The sequence below is a fragment of the Astyanax mexicanus genome, chromosome 16 (assembly GCF_023375975.1).
Source record: "Astyanax mexicanus isolate ESR-SI-001 chromosome 16, AstMex3_surface, whole genome shotgun sequence".
In the NCBI taxonomy this organism is placed as follows: Eukaryota; Metazoa; Chordata; class Actinopteri; order Characiformes; family Acestrorhamphidae; genus Astyanax; species Astyanax mexicanus.
In genome coordinates this window covers 17,926,922-17,946,626 of record NC_064423.1, presented here as the reverse complement: position 1 = coordinate 17,946,626, position 19,705 = coordinate 17,926,922, and the positions used below count along the sequence as shown (strand labels likewise).

At 39.4% G+C, this 19,705-nt stretch overlaps 1 protein-coding gene across 1 annotated transcript in view; it reads right to left on the bottom strand.

Moving 5' to 3' along the window:
* Positions 1 to 19,705, bottom strand: part of wdr18 (WD repeat domain 18) — a 110,193-nt gene that overhangs the window by 5,588 nt on the left and 84,900 nt on the right. Inside the window, exons 8-9 of the mRNA XM_007240181.4 lie at positions 15,047 to 15,213; positions 4,873 to 4,941 (exon numbers count right to left, since the gene is read on the bottom strand). Of these exons, the coding sequence (XP_007240243.1) occupies positions 4,873 to 4,941; positions 15,047 to 15,213 (236 nt within the window). The remainder of the gene's footprint in view (positions 1 to 4,872; positions 4,942 to 15,046; positions 15,214 to 19,705) is intronic.

The following is a 19,705-nucleotide window of genomic DNA, read 5'->3' as shown; positions in this document are numbered from 1 at the left end:
AACGGTATTATACCCTGAAATATTGTGACATATCACCTACCCCAAATTATCACATCAGGGTACAACTTTTTATTTTTTTATTTTTTTGCTGTTTTAACCAAAAGAAAAATTTACACTGTTCTCATTTCTCACTATATATCTACTAGAGACAGATTATATCTGTCCAGTATCATTTATTTTACTTTAATTTTAATCCTGGAGTGCATTATTAATATCATGACATTCTGGATCATTGACTTCTGTTACAATTCTGATAAAAGTTTTGTATTTTTTAATATCTCAGTTAGATGTGTGCCACATCATACCGTATGCAGTAATAAAATTTAATTAAATATAAAATATTTATATTAATATAAATATATAAAAAATATATAATTTTTTAAATCAGTGTTTTGTCATATCGCATCATTATCGCAAAACATCATGAAATATTGTGATATTATTTTAGGGCCATATCGCCCACCTCTAAATAAAAGCAAAGCTAATTTTAACTCCTAATCACAGAGAAATTAAGAAATGAACAATAATTATTAATTTCTGCACCATCTCCCCCCTTTCTGAAGCCACGTGATACAGTTATGCACTAGTTATGTAGCAGCAAGCGCTTTTAGTGCTGTACTGCTATAACTACGTCTGTATCAGGTGCTGTTCCAAGAGAAAGGGTAACACATGAAAACAAGGGGTAAGGGTACATAAAATAAAAGGGATTGAGCCTTTTAAAGTTTAATTTAATCTACCAAACAGGAAATCTGAAAATCTCAGTCGTCTTGTTCTTAGACAGATTTTGAAGGAGCTGAGGACCAATCCAGCGCAAACGAGCGTGGTGGGTGATGAGTATGAAGAACTTCTTGAACTTGGTCCAAATCAAGCTCTATGGCTTCCTGATGAGGTCATCAAATCCCATTTTAAAAACATCCCTAATCTAGCTCAGCAGATATCGACGTCGCTATTGTGGAGAATTTCGCAGTGCAGGCAAACGCTGGATGAGAGCGATGCACATTTCCCACAGATTAAGGAAGGGTGAGTGTGTGGTGGTGGTGGTGGAGGAGGTGGAGGAGAGTGGGGGGGGTGGTGCGCTGTAAACTCTTGCGCTCTCCATTAATTTATTTATTTACACATTTCCTCCAAATAAACACAGTGGGCTTTGGGCTCGCCTGCAGGATTCAGCTCCCCTTTTGACTGAGTGCAACTAATCCACTTAACGCCGCTTCCAAGTTTTGGATGGAGCGGTTGAGGCATCAGAGCTTTTCTAAGCACAGGAGGGAGGGGGAGGGGCAGGGGGAGCCTGTGGTGACCCCGGCGTGCTGTGTGACAGCGTGCTTCAACACTGCCAAAGGTGTGTCTTCTGCTCGCACCGTTTAGCCGAGCGAGGGAGACGCTTGGATTCCTGTAAGCAGCGGTCTGCGTCTCTGGCAGTTCAAACAGAATATTTAGTGCGTTTCTTCACGTTTCATAATAACAGACTGTTTAATGCAGCTGGATTTTCAGCCTCAGAGGCTCTATTATAGCGTCCTATAATCCTGATATAGTACTCAGGTTGGATTTGAAAAGACATACTTCAGATTGCTTATGAATATCTAGAGGCTTTTTTGAAAATGTGCTTCAATGTAGAGAACAAGCATTATATGCACTTAATTGTCTAGTGCTTCCCTACTGGACTAGAATACTCAGTCAATAATGATCCAGCAACTACAAAGTCAAGTTCCTGAAGAAACGAGGATGAAAAAAGAACAAATAGATGAGTGTGGGTCAGTATAGCTGTGGATTAGAGCTTGGAAATCTGCACTAAAGGAACACAAGCAGTTTGGAGGTGGTTTGGAGGAGCACTTAAAATTGTTCAATATTCCTAAAAGTCATCAGTTCACCTTTTAATCCAGTGCGCCTTATATATGACTATTTATGTCATGTTTTGCCAGTCAGATTGTAAGGAGCAGTAAAGCCACTCCGCTGAAGTAAAGCGTTATACAGGAGTTTCTGTTTAGTTCTTCAGCAGTATTAGCATTAGCCGCTAACTGCTAGCTCTTGCACTGTTTAGAGGTGAGTATTATCAGCTTGTAGCCTGCTGCTAACCCTGGGTAGCACTGCTGGAACAGCATTAGCATTAGCATTACCTGCTAACCACACTAAGTTCTAAGTACTTCAGCAGTATTAGCATTAGCCGCTAACTGCTCTAAGTGCTAGCTCTTGCACTGTTCAAAGGTGAGTATTATCGGCTTGTAGCCTGCTGCTAACCCTGGCTGTAATCTGCTGCATTAGCATTACCTTCTAACCACACTAAGTGCTTCCCTATTGGACTAGAATGCTCAGTCAATAATAACCCAGCAAGTACAAAGTGAAGTTCCTGAAGAAATGGGGATGAAAAAACACCAAATAGACAAGTGTGGGTCAGTATAGCTGTGGATTAGAGCTTGGAAATCTGCACTAATGAAGCACAAGCAGTTTGGAGGCAGTGGGGCAATTGATACTCTAGGACAAATATGAATGGGAGTAAATGGGAATAACAAGAGATGAAAAAAAAAAGTAGACAAGTGTGGGTCAGTATAGCTGTGGATAAAGGAGCTTCGATAAAGGAGCACAAGCAGTTTGGAGGCTGTGGGGCAAAAGATACTCGACCTTAGGTGTGGACAAAAATAAAGGGGAGTGAGTTGGAGAAACAAAGGATGAAAAAAGAAAAAATAGACAAGTGTGGTCAGTGTACATTACATTACATTACATTAGGCAGACGCTTTTGTCCAAAGTGACTTAACACAATAATAATAATGTACATAGAGTAATAGAAGGTCCAGGTTTATTATACATTAAAAAAAAAAAAAAAAAACATTTTTAGACCGGGCCTAGAGGAGGCTAGAGGGAAATAGTGTGATAGAGGAGGAAAGGATTGGAAGAAGGGAATGAGGTTAGAGGTGTTAGGAGAATAAGTGCTCTCTGAAGAGCTCTGTCTTCAGGAGTTTCTTAAAGATAATGCTCCTGATCTGGTAGTGGAAGGTAGCTGTGGATTAGAGCTCAGTTATGTACCCTGATAGAGTACATAATGTTTAATCAAAGCAGCAAAGACAAGTAGGAGACACTGCTATTGAGACGTGCAACTGGTTCCGGTACATATTAACTTAACTAGTATCTGTGACATTAAGCCCAATCCAGTTCCAATTCTTTGTTTCTTTTTTTTTACACTCTAAGGACACAGCCCTCATTAAGACACTATAAACAGACATCACCCATGTACTGCCTCATGCACATTTTCCTACACTTCTGTACGTTACGAGTGTGAAAGCTGTTTTCAAGCTTAAGAGCAGAGCAGCGTACTGATCCCTGAAATCTCAGCTGTTGTCATATTAGCATTTTTTGGCTTTGAGCAGATATAATGTGTGTGTGGCTATTATCCTGTACATTCTGCTGTTTAATGTCTTGAGTCATGACTTTTACTCTGCTCCTGGGTTAATTCTAGTGTTGTCAATCAATAAAAATGATTAATCTCAGCTTTTTTATCTCACCTTTAATCTCTATAGTATTCCAGGTTGCTGTAGAGTTGCTTGGTAGTTGCAATAGTGCAGCAAGGTGATGGATTCCATTGTCCCAGGTTGCTATGGAGTATCTTAGTGATTGCTAGGGTTGTTGCAATGCAGTTTTTGTGATCCCAGGTGGTTAATATTGGTTGGAATGCCAAACAGTTGCTAGGTGGCTGCTAGACATTTGATAAGTTGAGGCTATGGTGTTAATAAGCAGTTGCTATTTTATTTCACAGGGCTGCTACTGTATTTCAGGAAGACTTTTGCGAGATCTTTTAAGATATTAAAGGTGTCCTTCCGCTAAAATCCATTTTTCTTGTTCTTTGTGAAATACAATAGGTCTCTCTAAGTTTTTTATGCATGCTGCACATGAAACTGTTCCTCAACCTTTATTGTCTGCAGTAGCTAGTTAAAGAAAATATTCAGAAAAATGAGTTGATCAGGAAAAGCACCCTTGTGTACATCAACCCGTGAATTAGTATTCATGGCCTCGCCCACCTTGGCTCACAACCGCCCACAGACAGCGCTGAAGCCACGCAGTCAGGCACGTGTCGTCAGATAGAAGCTAACATGGCAGTTTGTTCCTGTGTTATTTGTGCAAATAACAAATCAGTGTTATATACTTTGCCCAGTAATTCAGAGCTAAGGAACAAATGGTTAAAATTTGTCTAAGGAACACCACCAGCGAAGTACAATTGAGATAGGTGGGTGTATTTTTACAACAGTTCTGTTTACACTAGTTAAAAAAAAATCCACCCCAGGGTTTTGCAACTGCCCGGGCAGCTTTTTACTTTCTGGAACTGGACTTACCCACTAGATTTGCAAAGGATCTCCAGTGGTTGTCCTCTTTTACAGAGACTCTAAGACTAGGTCAATGGCTAAAGTGCACTTAGCAGGGCATAACATATGATGTAAAGTAACATATGACATTGCAAAAGCGTGTTATTAGTGTAAAAATTTCTTTATTTTAAAAGGTTTCTAACTTTTGTACGTCTCGCTGCCTCCAGGTGAAATTTTATTGCACCTCTATGGCATTACCCTGGCAACCACTTCACTTTTCACTGTATTGAAAACTTAATCAACAGCATACAAACTCCTCAGAAATGGGAATTGGAACCAGAAATTCTAATCCAGCACCGGAATCTTGCTTATCCAGCTGAAAGATCTGTAGCAGGTCTGTCTGTGTCCTTCTAAAGTGATGCTGCTACTTTAAGATAGAGGTCAATCCTTACTTGACTGGCCAATGGCCATCGCTTCATTTTAAGAGAAACAGAGAAGACAGAAACAGTGTGAAACCCCTCATCCGTGCCAAACAGCTCAGAAAGAAGAGAGCTGGCATGCCTACAGCTTCCACCCTCTTACTCACCTTGTCCGTGACGGCGCACATGAGAGAATGAAGACGCTCCGCCTTCTCCAGATAGGTCTCCTCCGGCTCCTGAAAGCATGCCAAGCAAACACAACATGACAAAAGGGTCAGAATACTTCATTATCAAAGCCCTGCGCTCATACGAGGAGTGCGGATGAGAGCAGGAACAAAGCCCGGGCTGTGAGGGTCAATTACAGTACAGAGCTCCATCATGCAGCAGCTCCGCCACCCTGACCGCCACTGACAGACTGCCAGTGAATTGATTACAGCTGCTACAGAGGCTGACAGTGATTATAAAGACTGACAACGCCATTACCAACTAGCTCTTTTTAATAGACCCGTCCCGAGCACGCAATCACTCGAGTCTGAGGAGCAGGGTGTCACGTAAGATCCAGGCGGTATTTACAGGTTCATGCCTTTACAACTGTGCGGGAGACGCTGTGCTTGTTCAACAGCACGGTCGATAAAGCACACACTGATACTCAACTCAGCGGTGCAGTCTGGGATCAACATCTGATCATGTAATCAATTTTTTTTTATTATTTGAAATGTATTGATTATCATCACCCATAGCAAAAAAAAAAAAAAGTTTTAATAACTGACCAAAACCAATCACATGAAACATGAATAAGCCCTAAGCTGACCTTGCCAGGGGATGGATACTTCCTGTTATCAGCATTTGGGGAAATTAATAAACCTAACATTAAAAAGTTAAGCCCTACCCCTCTCTGTTTTGCACGCCCATGCCTAAGTGTAGGGTGTCCCAATTCTAGTTATGCTGGAGGGGTTGGACGAAAAAAAAAGTAGGACTACATGACCCTTCATGACAGATTTTTCAGAAGCAACACTGAGCAACACAGAGCACTATGATAATTACTGGCAATATGGCAGCACAAGCGACCAAAGAAACCCACAAATTTGAGTATTTTCCTTATTAAAAATTATAATCACCACTATATTGCCATAGTTTGTGTGGTTTTAATGTCTGAAGCCATTTTCTTCTTAATAACAAGCATAAAAAATCACTAGTAGTTCATCTCAGTAGCTAGCTACCTTTCCTGTTCTACCTTAAATGGCGCAACAGAAGGCAGAGGCTGCAGCATTTAAGGTGGAATAAGGTGGAATAAAATCTGTTCCCCATCACAGAGGAATTATGGAATGGACACTAATAATTCTGAAGCCATTCAGTGCCCTAAATTTAACTAGACAACCAGCAGATATGTTGCTGGACTTTAGTGCTCCACTGCTACAGTTATATTTGTATCGGGTGATTGAAGGGTTGTTCCAATTCTTAGGGGGAAGATTTCACCCCTTCCTCCATGTACCTCTGTTCCAAGGAGAAGGGTTAAACTCAAAACAAGGGGTAGCGGTACAAAAGAGAAATGGAATTGTGCCTATATTGTCAAAAGTATTCCAAATCTACTTAATCTATACAAAATTATTAAAGAAATAACTAAATATTACTAGCAAACATTGGACCACGGCTCTGGGGACACGGGTTCGATCCCGCGTGATTTTTTTTTCTCCTTTTTTCTTGGGTTTACCTGCTTTTAATTGAATTGTTCTGCAAATGGGGTTCAACAACCCTATGTGCTGGAGAGTTACTAGTCTGTAGTGCTACACTTAATTTTCCCAAAATAGATTTAATTATTTTTTTTTGCTTGGAAAATATCTGGCCCGTGGCCAAGCTTAATTGCTGACCCCTGACCTACAGTATATGAACTGACGTGAATCATTTTTGCTGCCCTCAATATTGCCCAATAACATTTTTAATGTTAACTTTTTCAAATTAATGTTGAACACTTTATTTTTTAGGATATTTAAAAACATTTTCTATTTCAATTTTAAGATTGAAATATTCTTAAATTAAATTAAAAGTACATTTCTCTTTAAAAAAGTAGCATTATAATGCTACTGTAATACTATTATATCGGTTGCATAAAATGCAATGTTTTAAAATGACAATAATATAGTTTTTAATAATTTCTGGGACAATTTATAGTGTAATTAAAATGTGTTATTGTGTCAGGCCAATCACAACATCTACAAATCTACATTTACATTTGAAGCTGTTGCAAAACACACACATATGCAGAAACAGCTAAATGTTACATGCTGTTTTATTAGCCACTCTCATAATGTGATGATAAATAGTACGATATACATTTAACTGGCTTTCATCTTTCAGTTTTTATTAGTCATTCACCTCCTGTATCAATATTAGATGAATGTACTGTAGGTTTCTGTTTTATAGAAATAAAACTAACAGCTCTGGAAGTAAAATCTTATTGGCTGAACCATTATTTAAGCTGTTTTAAAAGGCACACACAGACATTATATACTGTATTACATCACATTACTGTGGAAAGTTATTAAAAATCCCTGTATTGTTCATCGAATAATCTTTAACCGCAGTGTTGCTTGGCAACCTCAGCCCACTGTTAATAAAGCACATACTGCTCGGTAGAGAAACCAATATTTGTTCATTGCAGTAATAAACTATTCATTGCACATTTGTATTATATTCATATATTTGTATTCATACCCTTTCTTGGCTTTTTTATTATTTAATAAAAGGCATAAAAAATCATTTGAAAACCTCGGCTATGTAAATGTCAATGTTTATTTGCTTACACCTACCACAGTGTTTTAAAATATTGCACTTTAAAGATATGAAATTGAGTGCTTTCGGTTTATAAAACTATATTCAATTATCAGTTTAACATTATTCACATTTTCAGGCACTCGTTTTTGCTGCATTAAAAAAGTACTGTATGACTATAAGAGCCGTATCCTATTGCATTAAAATGAGTAATGAGTTTTGCAAATAGTTACAAGCCTAGAAATTATGTAATGCTGGAGTCATAGTGAAAAAGAGAGAACATTCTGTCAAATAGTGAAATAAAACGAAAGGCTCTTACACATTGAATAAGATTTTTTTCAGATTTAAAAATGGATGCGATTTTTAACACAGCTGAAACTTCCGGTTCTTTTTTTTTTTTTTTGCTATCTTTCTTTTTTAATCCAGGCTAGATCCTCCACATGTCCCCTAAATTTCCTCTCATTGTCTTGTCCACTTTCACAGAACCACACAAGCTTTTTTACACTATTAAAGGAGAAATCTGGTGTGAAACAGACATGGGTTGTAGTGAAACACGATAACGAGTCCAAACTTTTGTCCAATAGCCCACCTTCATTTGCCCATAACTTTCCGAAATACAGCTCTTTTAGCCGATGCTTCAAACAGTTTACGATACTAGCGATAGGGGCATAGTTTTGCCCATGCAAAGAGATCTGTACTTTCAAGCTCAAAGTAGCTACACACTTCACTGGTAGAATTCTGAGGGCCCTGATATTTAAAACAAGGCCCTGAGAACTTCTGACAAAAAAAAAAAAAAAAAAAAAAAAAACATACTCTGATACTGCGGAATTCTTTTAATTGTTTGCAGTTTATATGCATACAATAAAAAAGCTGTACTTTAGTGGTACATTTTTCTTATTACATTACATTCATTTTGCTATATTTTTCATTTTGGTACATTATTATTAATATTGCATACAAAATCAGACTTGCTAAGTTACTGTTTACAAATTAGGCAAACATTTTCAGATTTCTTTGTTTCCACCAAATGTATGAAACTCTTTTATATACACTAAATAAATTTGTTATATTTATTATTATTTTGTTGCAGTAGTATAATCATGAAATTCATTTTTTCTTAAATAATTTTTTGTCATATCACCAAAAATATCGTTATCACAAACATATCCTGAAATATTGTGATATTTTAGGACCATATTGCCCACCTGTATGTTTACGCACACAGTAACTTAAGGTCGCTGCCATGTTGAAATTAAGTCATGCTAAGTCGACTGACGAGAACAAACAAATAGGAAGGAAATGAGAATAGAATACATTTTCAAAGAATACATTTTGCAACTACACCCCAAATCCCTTTCCCATCGGAATTCTCCTTTTAACAATTTTTTTCTCCATTTTTTAACATTAATTAGAGTCTTTGTGAACAGTCTTTAAGAACATAAAATACTTTCAGCTCTGGAAAAAAATTGGCATGTTCTCCTCCACCAGTCTTACACACTGCTTTTGGATAACTTTATGCCTGCACTCCTGGTGCAAAAATCCAATCAGTTCACTTTGGTTTGATGACTTGTGACCATGCATCTTCCTGTTGATTATATTCCAGAGGTTTTCAATTTGGTAAAATAATTTTTAAATGGTGGTCTCTTATTATTATTTTCCAGAGCTGTATAAATGATAGTATACACGTATTTACCTAGTTAGCTAGATGAAGCTGATGTTTTACTCTTGCTAAACCCAAGATTAAGAACTTAGACTACCACCACCATATAAAGCTACAGAATAAATCTCACTGAACTCCACTGAGCAGCAACTACAGGCTCATTAGCAGCTTGTTTCACTCATTACAAAATTGTCCTGTTTCATTAGCCACCCTCATGATGGGATGTTTATCTGGACAGTCTAGGGAAGAGGAGTCGGCGTGCGAAAATAAACAACTGCAGGATACAGTGAAGCACGCTGTCGCGCAGTGAACTCGCAGTTAAACAACTTCACTTTGATGCCTCAATCAATCACTTTAATCTCAGCATTTCAGCAAATGAAGGACTTTATCTGAGCGCAGCGTTATCTACCTGGGACTTTAATTGGTCCCAACTTTCTTCGACCCCGAAGGACTTGCTCAATTAGCAGGGAGACCTGGAACGCGCCGCCCGGTCTGCGGAACATGTCTGGAGCTGGCACGGTCAGGACCCTTGTCAGCATTCACCCTGACCTCCATTTGGACGGACTCAGACAGACTGGTAATGGAGTTTTCTCCGCGGATCGTGACGCCGGTTCATCTGAGGCTGAGGGTGGAGGTGCGGCAGCGGCTGGCAGCACCGCCGGCGGAGCACGCGGCGCCTCAGTCCAACCAAATAATGGAAACAATTCTGGAGGAGAAATTAATTTGGATTTTGGGAGTGACTTGCATTTGTGCGCTGCGTGGGGCGCGCGATGAGCGAGCGCGTGTCGTGTGATGTTTGGCACAGCCCCCGGGGTCGTGAGGGGAATATTGTTTTTTCCGCAGCAGCATTAGTATTAATTCACTTATCTAATCATTTGTTTTAGGCTCTCTCTCTCTCTCTCTCAGCAAGCAAAGGTGAAAAAGCTCATTTTGGGGAGAGATGAGTGCAAACTCCCAGGGACTGAGAGATTAGCCTTAAAGTACATATGAGAGAGAGAGAGAGAGAGAGAGAGAGAGAGAGAGAGAGAGAGAGAGAGAGAGAGAAAGCAAAAAAAAGGAGCAAAGGAGAGACAAAAATAGAATAGGCAGTGTAAACAGGGAAAACAGTGAGATGCAATAGCTGGAAAAGGTAAAAGACACATAAACTGATGCAAATGCACCACTGGAAGAGACTGGAAGAGTCTCTATACTAATCAGCAATATTTGCTGCTAATCATATCATATAATAGTTATTTTCAACTAAGAACTATATACAGCTCTGGAAAAAAAAAGAGATCACTTAATGTTTATGTTTTTCGTTAATTTTAAGGAATCCCAATTTTAAAATATAATCAAGAGGAGGAAGGATGATCACAAGCCATCAAACCAAGCTCAACTGCTGAATGTTTGCACCAGGAGGGCCTGGTGCAAGCCATCCAAAAGCAGTGTGTAAGACTGGTGGAGGAGAACATGCCAAGATGCATGAAAACTGTGATAAAAAAAAGGGTTACTCCACCAAATATTGATTTTTGAACTCTTAAATAATGCAAAGAAAACAAGTTAATATTCATAAAGTTTTAAGATTTAAAAGCTCTGCATCTTTTCATTATTTTGACCATTTCTTATTTTCTGCAAATAAATGCTCTAAATGATGCTCTAAATTATTTAAAAATTTGGGAGAAATGTCTGTAGTTTGTAGAATAAAACAACAATGTTCATTTTACTCAAACATTTACCTATAAATAGCAAAATCAGAGAAACTGATTCAGAAACTATATATATATATATATATATATATATATATATATATATATATATATATATATATTCTCTAACTAAGTACCTAACTGCTGTAATCTTGTATGCTCTATATGTTACAGTATATTACATAGTTCTGCACCTTATCCTCACCATGCACATTTTGTTTGTACTGTGTCCCACACTGTCCTGTCTGTTAAACTGTCTCATGTCTGCTGTATTTATTGTATTTCCTGTAATGTTTTAGTTCTATGTTGCACAATTATAGGTATTATATTGCACCATATAGGTTCCGGAAGAAGGTTATTTTGATGCAATGATAATAAAAGCCTCTTGATTTGAAACGCACAGCAGGTGGTGGACAATCTAAATACCATCAATTACCACTTTATTTACAGGGTTCTAATCGATTCTGACATAAGAAGGATCACAGATTGGCCACAAACAGCTGCTCTTTTATATCGCTATAACATTTATCACTCTGGTGTCTCCTCTGCTGGAGGTGAACTCGCCCATATGTGCAACATATATTGTAGCACGACTCCTACACACACAAACATACACACACACACAGTATACGAGCAACATAGACTCTCAGTATGCTCATAATGATTACAGCCCAAACTACACTGCCATAAATCAGAAATACACACACAAATAATCAAAACTGTCCCAGAAATGACTTTGGCCTGTGGATTGCGTGTGATCTACACAAGCTTCATGCTGTAAAGCTGTAAAGAAGTCTTCTTGCTCTCTCAATAGGCTGCTACAGTAACCAGACAAGCAACTCAAGCATGTGTAAGTATGTGTAGTGTGTCTTCAAGCAACATTTCCACTTTTTGCTTGTTTTAGGTCAAATTCATATTTAAATTCTACATATTTCTCATTACTTTAGTAGTTTAAATACAAATATAATAATTAAAACATATATTCAGCTCTGGAAAAAAATACGAGACTGATTTTCATAGGTATATGTTTAAGTAAAATGAACATTGTTAAACTACGGACAACATGTGTCTTAAACTCTAAATAAAAATATTGTCATTTAGAGCATTTATTCGCAGAAAATGAGAAATGGCAGAGTTTTCAGGTCTCAAATAATGCAAAGAAAACAAGTTAATATTCATAAAGTTTTAAGAGTTCAGAAATCAATATTTGGTGGAATAACCCTGTTTTTTAATCAGTTTTCATGCTTCTTTTCAAGTCCTCCTCCACCAGTCTTACACACTGCTTTTGGATAACTTTTTCACTCTTGATTATGTTCCAGAGGTTTTCAATTTGGAGAAGAAACTCATCATTTTTAAGTGGTCTCTTTTTTATTTATTTATTTTTTTTCCAGAGTTGTATATAAATTGGCCCATGTTTCTGTCTGGACTGGCTGTAAAAACTTTTGACTGGAATTTGGTTTAAAGCCACAATATTTTCTGTTACTCAGAAACATAAAATTCTGAACGCAATAACTTTGCATACTTAGTTTATATGTTTAATTATAATAATTTTCTGAAGGTTTAAATTGTGGAGGTCAAACTGACCCCAAGAATAAAGGGGTGTTACTAAATTTAAGGATAACAGGAAGGTTATCGCAATAGAGAACTGTAGGTCATGTCTTATCTTGAATGATCTTAAATGGCTATGATGATCTATTGCTTTAATCGCTCCCCTAGTGAATAATATTCAGACTGCTGAACACAGCATTATAATAACCTGCAGACACCCTGATTATCAGTGAACCTGTGAAGGTCAATTTCCAAGAACCTACATTTGAACATTGATTTAGTTTTCATTGATTTTAATCAATTAAATAAAGCCTTCAGTATCAATTTTCACGCTTGTTATATGCTTACAAAGCTTTACAAGATGTACAGGTCTAGAATATTAATGTTAGCTTTAGCATTTGTTTGTTTTCAAAGGGACTTCTTGGGTAAATTCAGGATTAGGAAACTACAACTGAGGCAAATCCACGATTAGAATAGCACTGATGAGGTACATTTGAGACTAAAACTGCACTACTAAAACATTTTTTTCTGGCATGTCTTCTAGGGTGATAAGATAAGGTAAGATAGGATAGCCACAAGAATGAAGGAGTGTTAATAAATTTGAAGCTAAACAGGAAGGTTAGTGTATTAGAGCACTGTAGGTCATGTCGTATCTTGAATGATCTTAAATGGCTATGATGATCTACGGCTTTTAATCGCTCCCCTTGTGAATAATATTCAGACTGCTGAACACAGCATTATATTGACCCGCTGACACCCTAATTATCAGTGAACCTGTGAAGGTCATTAATCAAGGTCATACATTTGAATATTGATTTTAATCAAATCAATGGATTTAATGCAGCCTTTTTCAGCCAACAATTTAGTGAAGATGTATGTATTCTGAAGACAATTATATAAAGCTAACTAGCCATTTAATGCTGTGTGTTAGTGATTTTTATTATGCTTTGTGTGTGTCTTTTTCCCTAGCATGATCCAGAACCATTTTTAAATACTTAATCATAAGTAGTTATATAGTATAGGAGAAAGGGTCAGTGTACGTTTTGGCCATTTGAATTCTTTCAGAAAAAAATAAATAAATAGAAAACAGGAAAGCATCCATTATTCAGTTTTCATATTTATATAGGTACACAGAAAACGTACCAAAATAAAAAAAAACACCCTTTATCTGTTTTCTGATTTTACATATAAAATTGGAATTCGAAATCAATCTGTCCTATTTTACTTCAATTTTCCTCAGAAGTGAAGCAGCTGAAGCCTCTTACTGCGTTTTAGCATCATAAAAGCATGCCATGCCAATCGCCAACAATCCATGCCGATATGGCACTGCAATAATTATTAGTATACTATTACTGCTGTTGTTATTATTATTGTTTTTTTTAATGCTGTTGGCATCCACCCGTGTAATTTAAACAGTTAAAACTAAAATGACACGACTAAATAACAGTATTGTGCTTTGATGTACAAGTATGATAATGATATTCACCACTGCTAGCTAATTCCTGTACAAATGCTAGCTTCTTGCTCCATTTTAAAAATCTAATTTAATGCTTTTTAAGACCTTTTAAAGACCTCAAAAAATATAATTTATTTATTTCTTTAGTAGAAAATATTTTGTTTTATTGGTAATCAAAACTTAACGTTTCTCATTTGTTTTTTTTTGTTTTTTTTACATTTTGTTTCATTTTGATGCAGAACATGTTAGCTATCATTTTAGCTAGCTTGACGCTACTGATAGCTAGCTCTCCGCTAACCCTAGTTCTCTCCCTGATAACTAACCTTAGCTATCTCCCCAGTAACGTCAGCTAGCTTACGGCTAATATTAGCAAACTCTTTTTTTAACCTAAATTCTCTCCCCAGTAACATTAGCTAGCTCACCGGTTAGTTCTCTTCCCAGAAACTCGCCGCTAATGTTATTAATGGCATTAAACGGTATTAAATGTGTGGTTTCCCGCTTTTTTGTTCCTATTTAGAAACGGAAATAGGATAATGGGTGGGTTTCCGCTTTTCTGTGTTCCTATTTAAAAACGGAAATGGGGTAACGTGTGGTTCTCCCGGCCACGAGTTTTCCTGGCTATGCCACACGTCTTTACGTACTTACGTCAAATGTACAGCCTCTAGTTTTACTGAACATGAGCAGCTGGTGGAGCAATAGAGACTTCAGAAGGGAAAACTCAGACCTCAGAAGCTCATTAATAAAAATGATCTTCCATAATAACACCAAAGAAACAAAGGAGTGAAAAGTTCCGAAGCCAAAAAGGAACGTGTTTGAGTCCGCGCTAAAACCAGAAATAGATTCATCCGCTATGAAAGAAGACCGCATCACACCCGCCCAATTTAAAATGATTCTTCCGCATGCTCTGTGCAATTACCCATTCTCCCCAGAGAGGGCCCTAAATTCCCCAAATTCCAAAACTTACAGATATTAGCTTTGAAAACGGAATGGTATAATGTATGGTTTCCCTTTTTATGTGTTCCTGTTTAAAAACGGAATGGGATAACGTGTGATTTCCTTGATTTCTGTGTACCCATTTAAAAATGAAAATCAAATAAAAGGTGCTTTCCCGTTTCTTATTTTTTATTTTAATTAAAATGGAAATCGAATTGCCAAAACGAACATTGACGAGAAGTATTTTAATAAATCAGCACCACAAAGTTCATATATATTTATTCCATTACCTGGCAGCTGGTCCCCAGTCTCAGACACACTCCTCCGGTCCCGGCTCCCTCGCCTTGCTCAGTGGGGTTGAGGTGGCGGCTGAAGCGAGGCAGCGGAATGGCGGGCCGGCTGTCCGGCAGGAACATGTTGGCAGGGGCTGGAATGATTGCAGCGTTGGTGACCTGACCTGTGGGTAACAGAACGTGACAAATCTTCATATTAGATGGACTACAGCAGCCCCTCAATTAATTTAAGTGCCAAGCTGGATTCGCGTGTATCATGCTTTCTCCTGACTGTAAACGCTGGCTCAGGATGATGGATGTTACGGGCCCTGGCTTTACAAGAGGCTGAGACTGGAGTCAATGATGCAGTGTGGAACTACACTCAGACAGGGTTACGCTTTAGTTTAGACTCAAACCATGAATTACTGAACTGCTGTCTCTGTTTTAACTAAATACATTCAGAAAAAAAAAATAAAAACCTGATGCATTCTAAAACATCAGTCAAACTAAAGGCTGACACAAACCTTTATTTTATGATGTAAATTAGGAATACACTAAATATTTGGCTGCTGAAATTATTCAGCCAAAAATGGCAACAAAAAAAAAAATCAGAAATGCCAAAATTTAGCAAAATAAGTAAATAAATAAATTTGACAAAATAAATAATTAGTCGAACAACGGCTCATTTTGTCACATTGCAGTTTGTTTATAATAAAACTTCTAATTAAAAAGTACTATTGAAGTACACCAATTATTAGAATAGCACTGCTAATGTAAATGTTTGACTAAATTTGCATTGCTAAAGTAAATCCACTATCCAAAAATTAGGCCTGCACCGAATATTTGCCATTTGAAATCATTCTGCCAAAATGGAAAAGAAACAGCAATGCCCATTTTCAACTTACTTTGAACAAATAATTCATACCAAACAACAACTAACTCATTTTAAGTCATATTGTAGTTTGATTATCACATGGTTTCTAAGGTAAATTCAGGAATTAAAAAGTATTACTGAAGTAAATCTATTATTAGAATAGCATTGCTGAGGTAAATGTAAGCCTAAATTTGCATCGCTGAAGTAAATCCACAGTTAGAATAGCACTGCAAAAGTAAATACAATATGCTTTGTTGGTATGTCTGCTAGGGTGCTTGCTTTTTATTTTTAAAGCAAGACCAAATACATTTCAGCTGTTTAATTTTTTCAATGGTGAAAAAATTGTCACATTTAATTTTGCCGGTTTGGCCAAAATAAATAATTTGGTGAATTACTGGTTTAAATGGTAAAGTATTCCTTTTCTCAGGACCTTAAGAACATTCCGAAAGAAAACAAAGATACCATATAATATCATAGAGATTGTGTTCAGGTGTGCACCTGATACCTCCCTAAATAGGACATAAGAAGAAATAAATAAATCAGGGAAAAACATTAAGACACAATGATGCATGTTAAAGTGATGATGCACTTACAGATTTTATTTTTTGTTTGTTTATTACTGCCAGTTTGGGCACATATCATGTGATACATGCTAGTAACATGCAAGTCACATATCATCTAAAAATCTGTTCAACTAAATGAAAAAAAAAAAATCTCTCAGATACTGTGTTTAGGAAAAGACGAGGCTCTTTGTTCCAGTCAGAAAGCCAGCACAATGCATCATGCTCTCTCAGCATCAGGCGCTCTGAGATTACGGAACAAAATCCAAATTCCACTGAGATTCCGGCACAGACGGATCCTTTAAAGGATCCCATGGGGAAGACGTCTTATTTCAAAGTCGGCATCAAGAGCGATTCTCAGCGCGCCTCAAAGCAGATCTAATAAAACAGCACCCATGACCTGAGACACACTCTAAAACACACTGCACCTTCATCACTGCAACCTCCATACTGTAAAACTCTGCTAATGATGATGCACTAGGCTGTAACAAGAAAAGAGGTCCTCATCTGAACCCGGATGCCTGAAATTAGTGAGGCCCAAAAAAAAGTTCTGATGGTCTTTTTAGTGCCACGTTCACACTACATGATTAAAGCCCAGTTTTTTAGATCTGTATTTTTTTAAATTGCAGATAAAAGACTCAACATTTGGCTTTGCTGCCATGTCTGATATCTTTTCTGAATTCTATAAACTAGTATTGTGAGAAAGAATTATAGTTAGTGCAGTACAAATCACAACTTTTTAAGCTGTGTAGGTATTTATTAAAATTCCTTGGTCCACAGTGTCATATTTATTGGGAATACATCATGGAATCATTAATCACCAACAGTAAAAAAGCAAAAGTTCACTTCAGTAGTAGTCTCAGTCTTTTGGACCCACAGACACAGGCTTTTCTGCCCATGCACAGACCTTTCTGCCCGTGCACAGACTTTTCTGCCCATGCACAGGCTTGTCTGCCCAGGGACAGACTTTTCTGTTGATGCACAAGTTTTCTGCCCAGACACAGGCTTCAGTAGTAGTCTCAGTCTTTTGGACCCACAGACACAGGCTTTTCTGCCCATGCACAGACTTTTCTGCCTGTGCACAGACTTTTCTGCCCAAGCATAGGCTTTTCTGCCCAAGCACAGGCTTGTCTGCATAAGGAAAGGCATTTCTGCTCAAGCACAGACATAGGCATTCACTTCTGCCCATTCAAAGGCTTCTGCCTAGTCACAGACCTTTGCCGAGCCACAGGCCTCTGTCCAATCAAAGGCCTCTGCCCAGTCATAGGCCTCTGCCCAGTCACAGGCTTCTGCTCAGTAACAGGCTTTTCTGCACAGGGACAGGCTTTTTTGCACAGGGACAGGCTTTTTTGCACAGGGACAGGCTTTTCTGCACAGGGACAGGCTTCTGATCATTCACAGGCTTCTGATAATTTACAGGCTTCTGCCCATCCACAGGCTTCTGCCCATCCACAGGTTTCTGCCCACCCACAGGCATTTTGCCCATCCACAGGCTTTTGTCCAGTCACAGGCTTCTATCCAGTCACAGGCTTCTGTCCAGTCACAGGCTTCTGCCCAGTCACAGGCTTCTGTCCAGTCAGAGGCTTCTGCCCAGTCACAGGCTTTTGTCCAGTCACAGGCTTCTGCCCATTTACAGGCTTCTGCCCATCCACAGGCTTCTGTCCAGTCAGAGGCTTCTGCCCATCCACAGGCTTCTGCCCATTTACAGGCTTCTGCCCATCCACAGGCTTTTGCCCGGTCACAGGCTTCTGCCCATCCACAGGCTTTTGTCCAGTCACAGGCTTCTATCCAGTCACAGGCTTCTGTCCAGTCACAGGCTTCTGCCCAGTCACAGGCTTCTGTCCAGTCAGAGGCTTCTGCCCAGTCACAGGCTTTTGTCCAGTCACAGGCTTCTGCCCATTTACAGGCTTCTGCCCATCCACAGGCTTCTGTCCAGTCAGAGGCTTCTGCCCATCCACAGGCTTCTGCCCATTTACAGGCTTCTGCCCATCCACAGGCTTTTGCCCGGTCACAGGCTTCTGCCCATCCACAGGCTTTTGCCCGGTCACAGGTTTTTGCCCAGTCACAGGCTTCTGCCCAGTCACAGGCTTTTGTCCAGTCACAGGCTTGTCTGCCCATTCACAGGCTTCTGCCCATCTACAGGCTTCTGCCCAGTCACAGGCTTCTGCCCAGTCACAGGTTTCTGCCCATCCACAGGCTTCTGCCATCTACAGGCTTCTGCCCAGTCACAGGCTTCTGCCCAGTCACAGGCTTCTGCCCATCCACAGGCTTCTGCCCAGTCACAGGCTTCTGCCCAGTCACAGGCTTCTGCCCATCCACAGGTTTCTGCCCATCCACAGGCTTCTGTCCAGTCACAGGCTTCTGTCCAGTCAGAGGCTTCTGTCCAGTCACAGGCTTTTGTCCAGTCAGAGGCTTCTGTCCAGTCAGAGGCTTCTGCCCATCCACAGGCTTCCGTTCATTCACAGGCTTCTGCCCCATGACAGGCTTTTGTCCAGTCACAGCCTTCTGCCAATCCACAGGCTTCTGCCAATCCACAGGCTTCTGCCCATCCACAGGCTTCTGCCCATCCACAGGCTTCTGTCCAGTCAGAGGCTTCTGCCCAGTCACAGGCTTTTGTCCAGTCACAGGCTTCTGCCCATCCACAGGCTTCTGCCCATCCACAGACTTCTGCCCATCCACAGGCTTCTGCCCAGTTACAGGCTTTTGTCTAGTCACAGGCTTCTGCCCATCCACAGGCTTCTGCCCATCCACAGGCTTCTGCCCAGTCACAGGCTTTTGTCCAGTCACAGGCTTCTGCCAATCCACAGGCTTCTTTCCAGTCAGAGGCTTCTGCCCATTTACAGGCTTCTGCCCATCCATAGGTTTCTGTCCAGTCAGAGGCTTCTGCCCATCCACAGGTTTCTGTCCAGTCACAGGCTTCTGCCCATTTACAGGCTTCTACCCATTTACAGGCTTCTGCTCATCCATAGTCACAGGCTTCTGCCCAGTCACAGGCATTTGTCCAGTCACAGGCTTCTGCCCATCCACAGGCTTTTGTCCAGTCACAGGCTTCTGCCCATCCACAGGCTTTTGCCCGGTCACAGGTTTTTGCCCAGTCACAGGCTTCTGCCCAGTCACAGGCTTTTGTCCAGTCACAGGCTTGCCTGCCCATTCACAGGCTTCTGCCCATCTACAGGCTTCTGCCCAGTCACAGGCTTCTGCCCATCCACAGGTTTCTGCCCATCCACAGGTTTCTGCCCATCC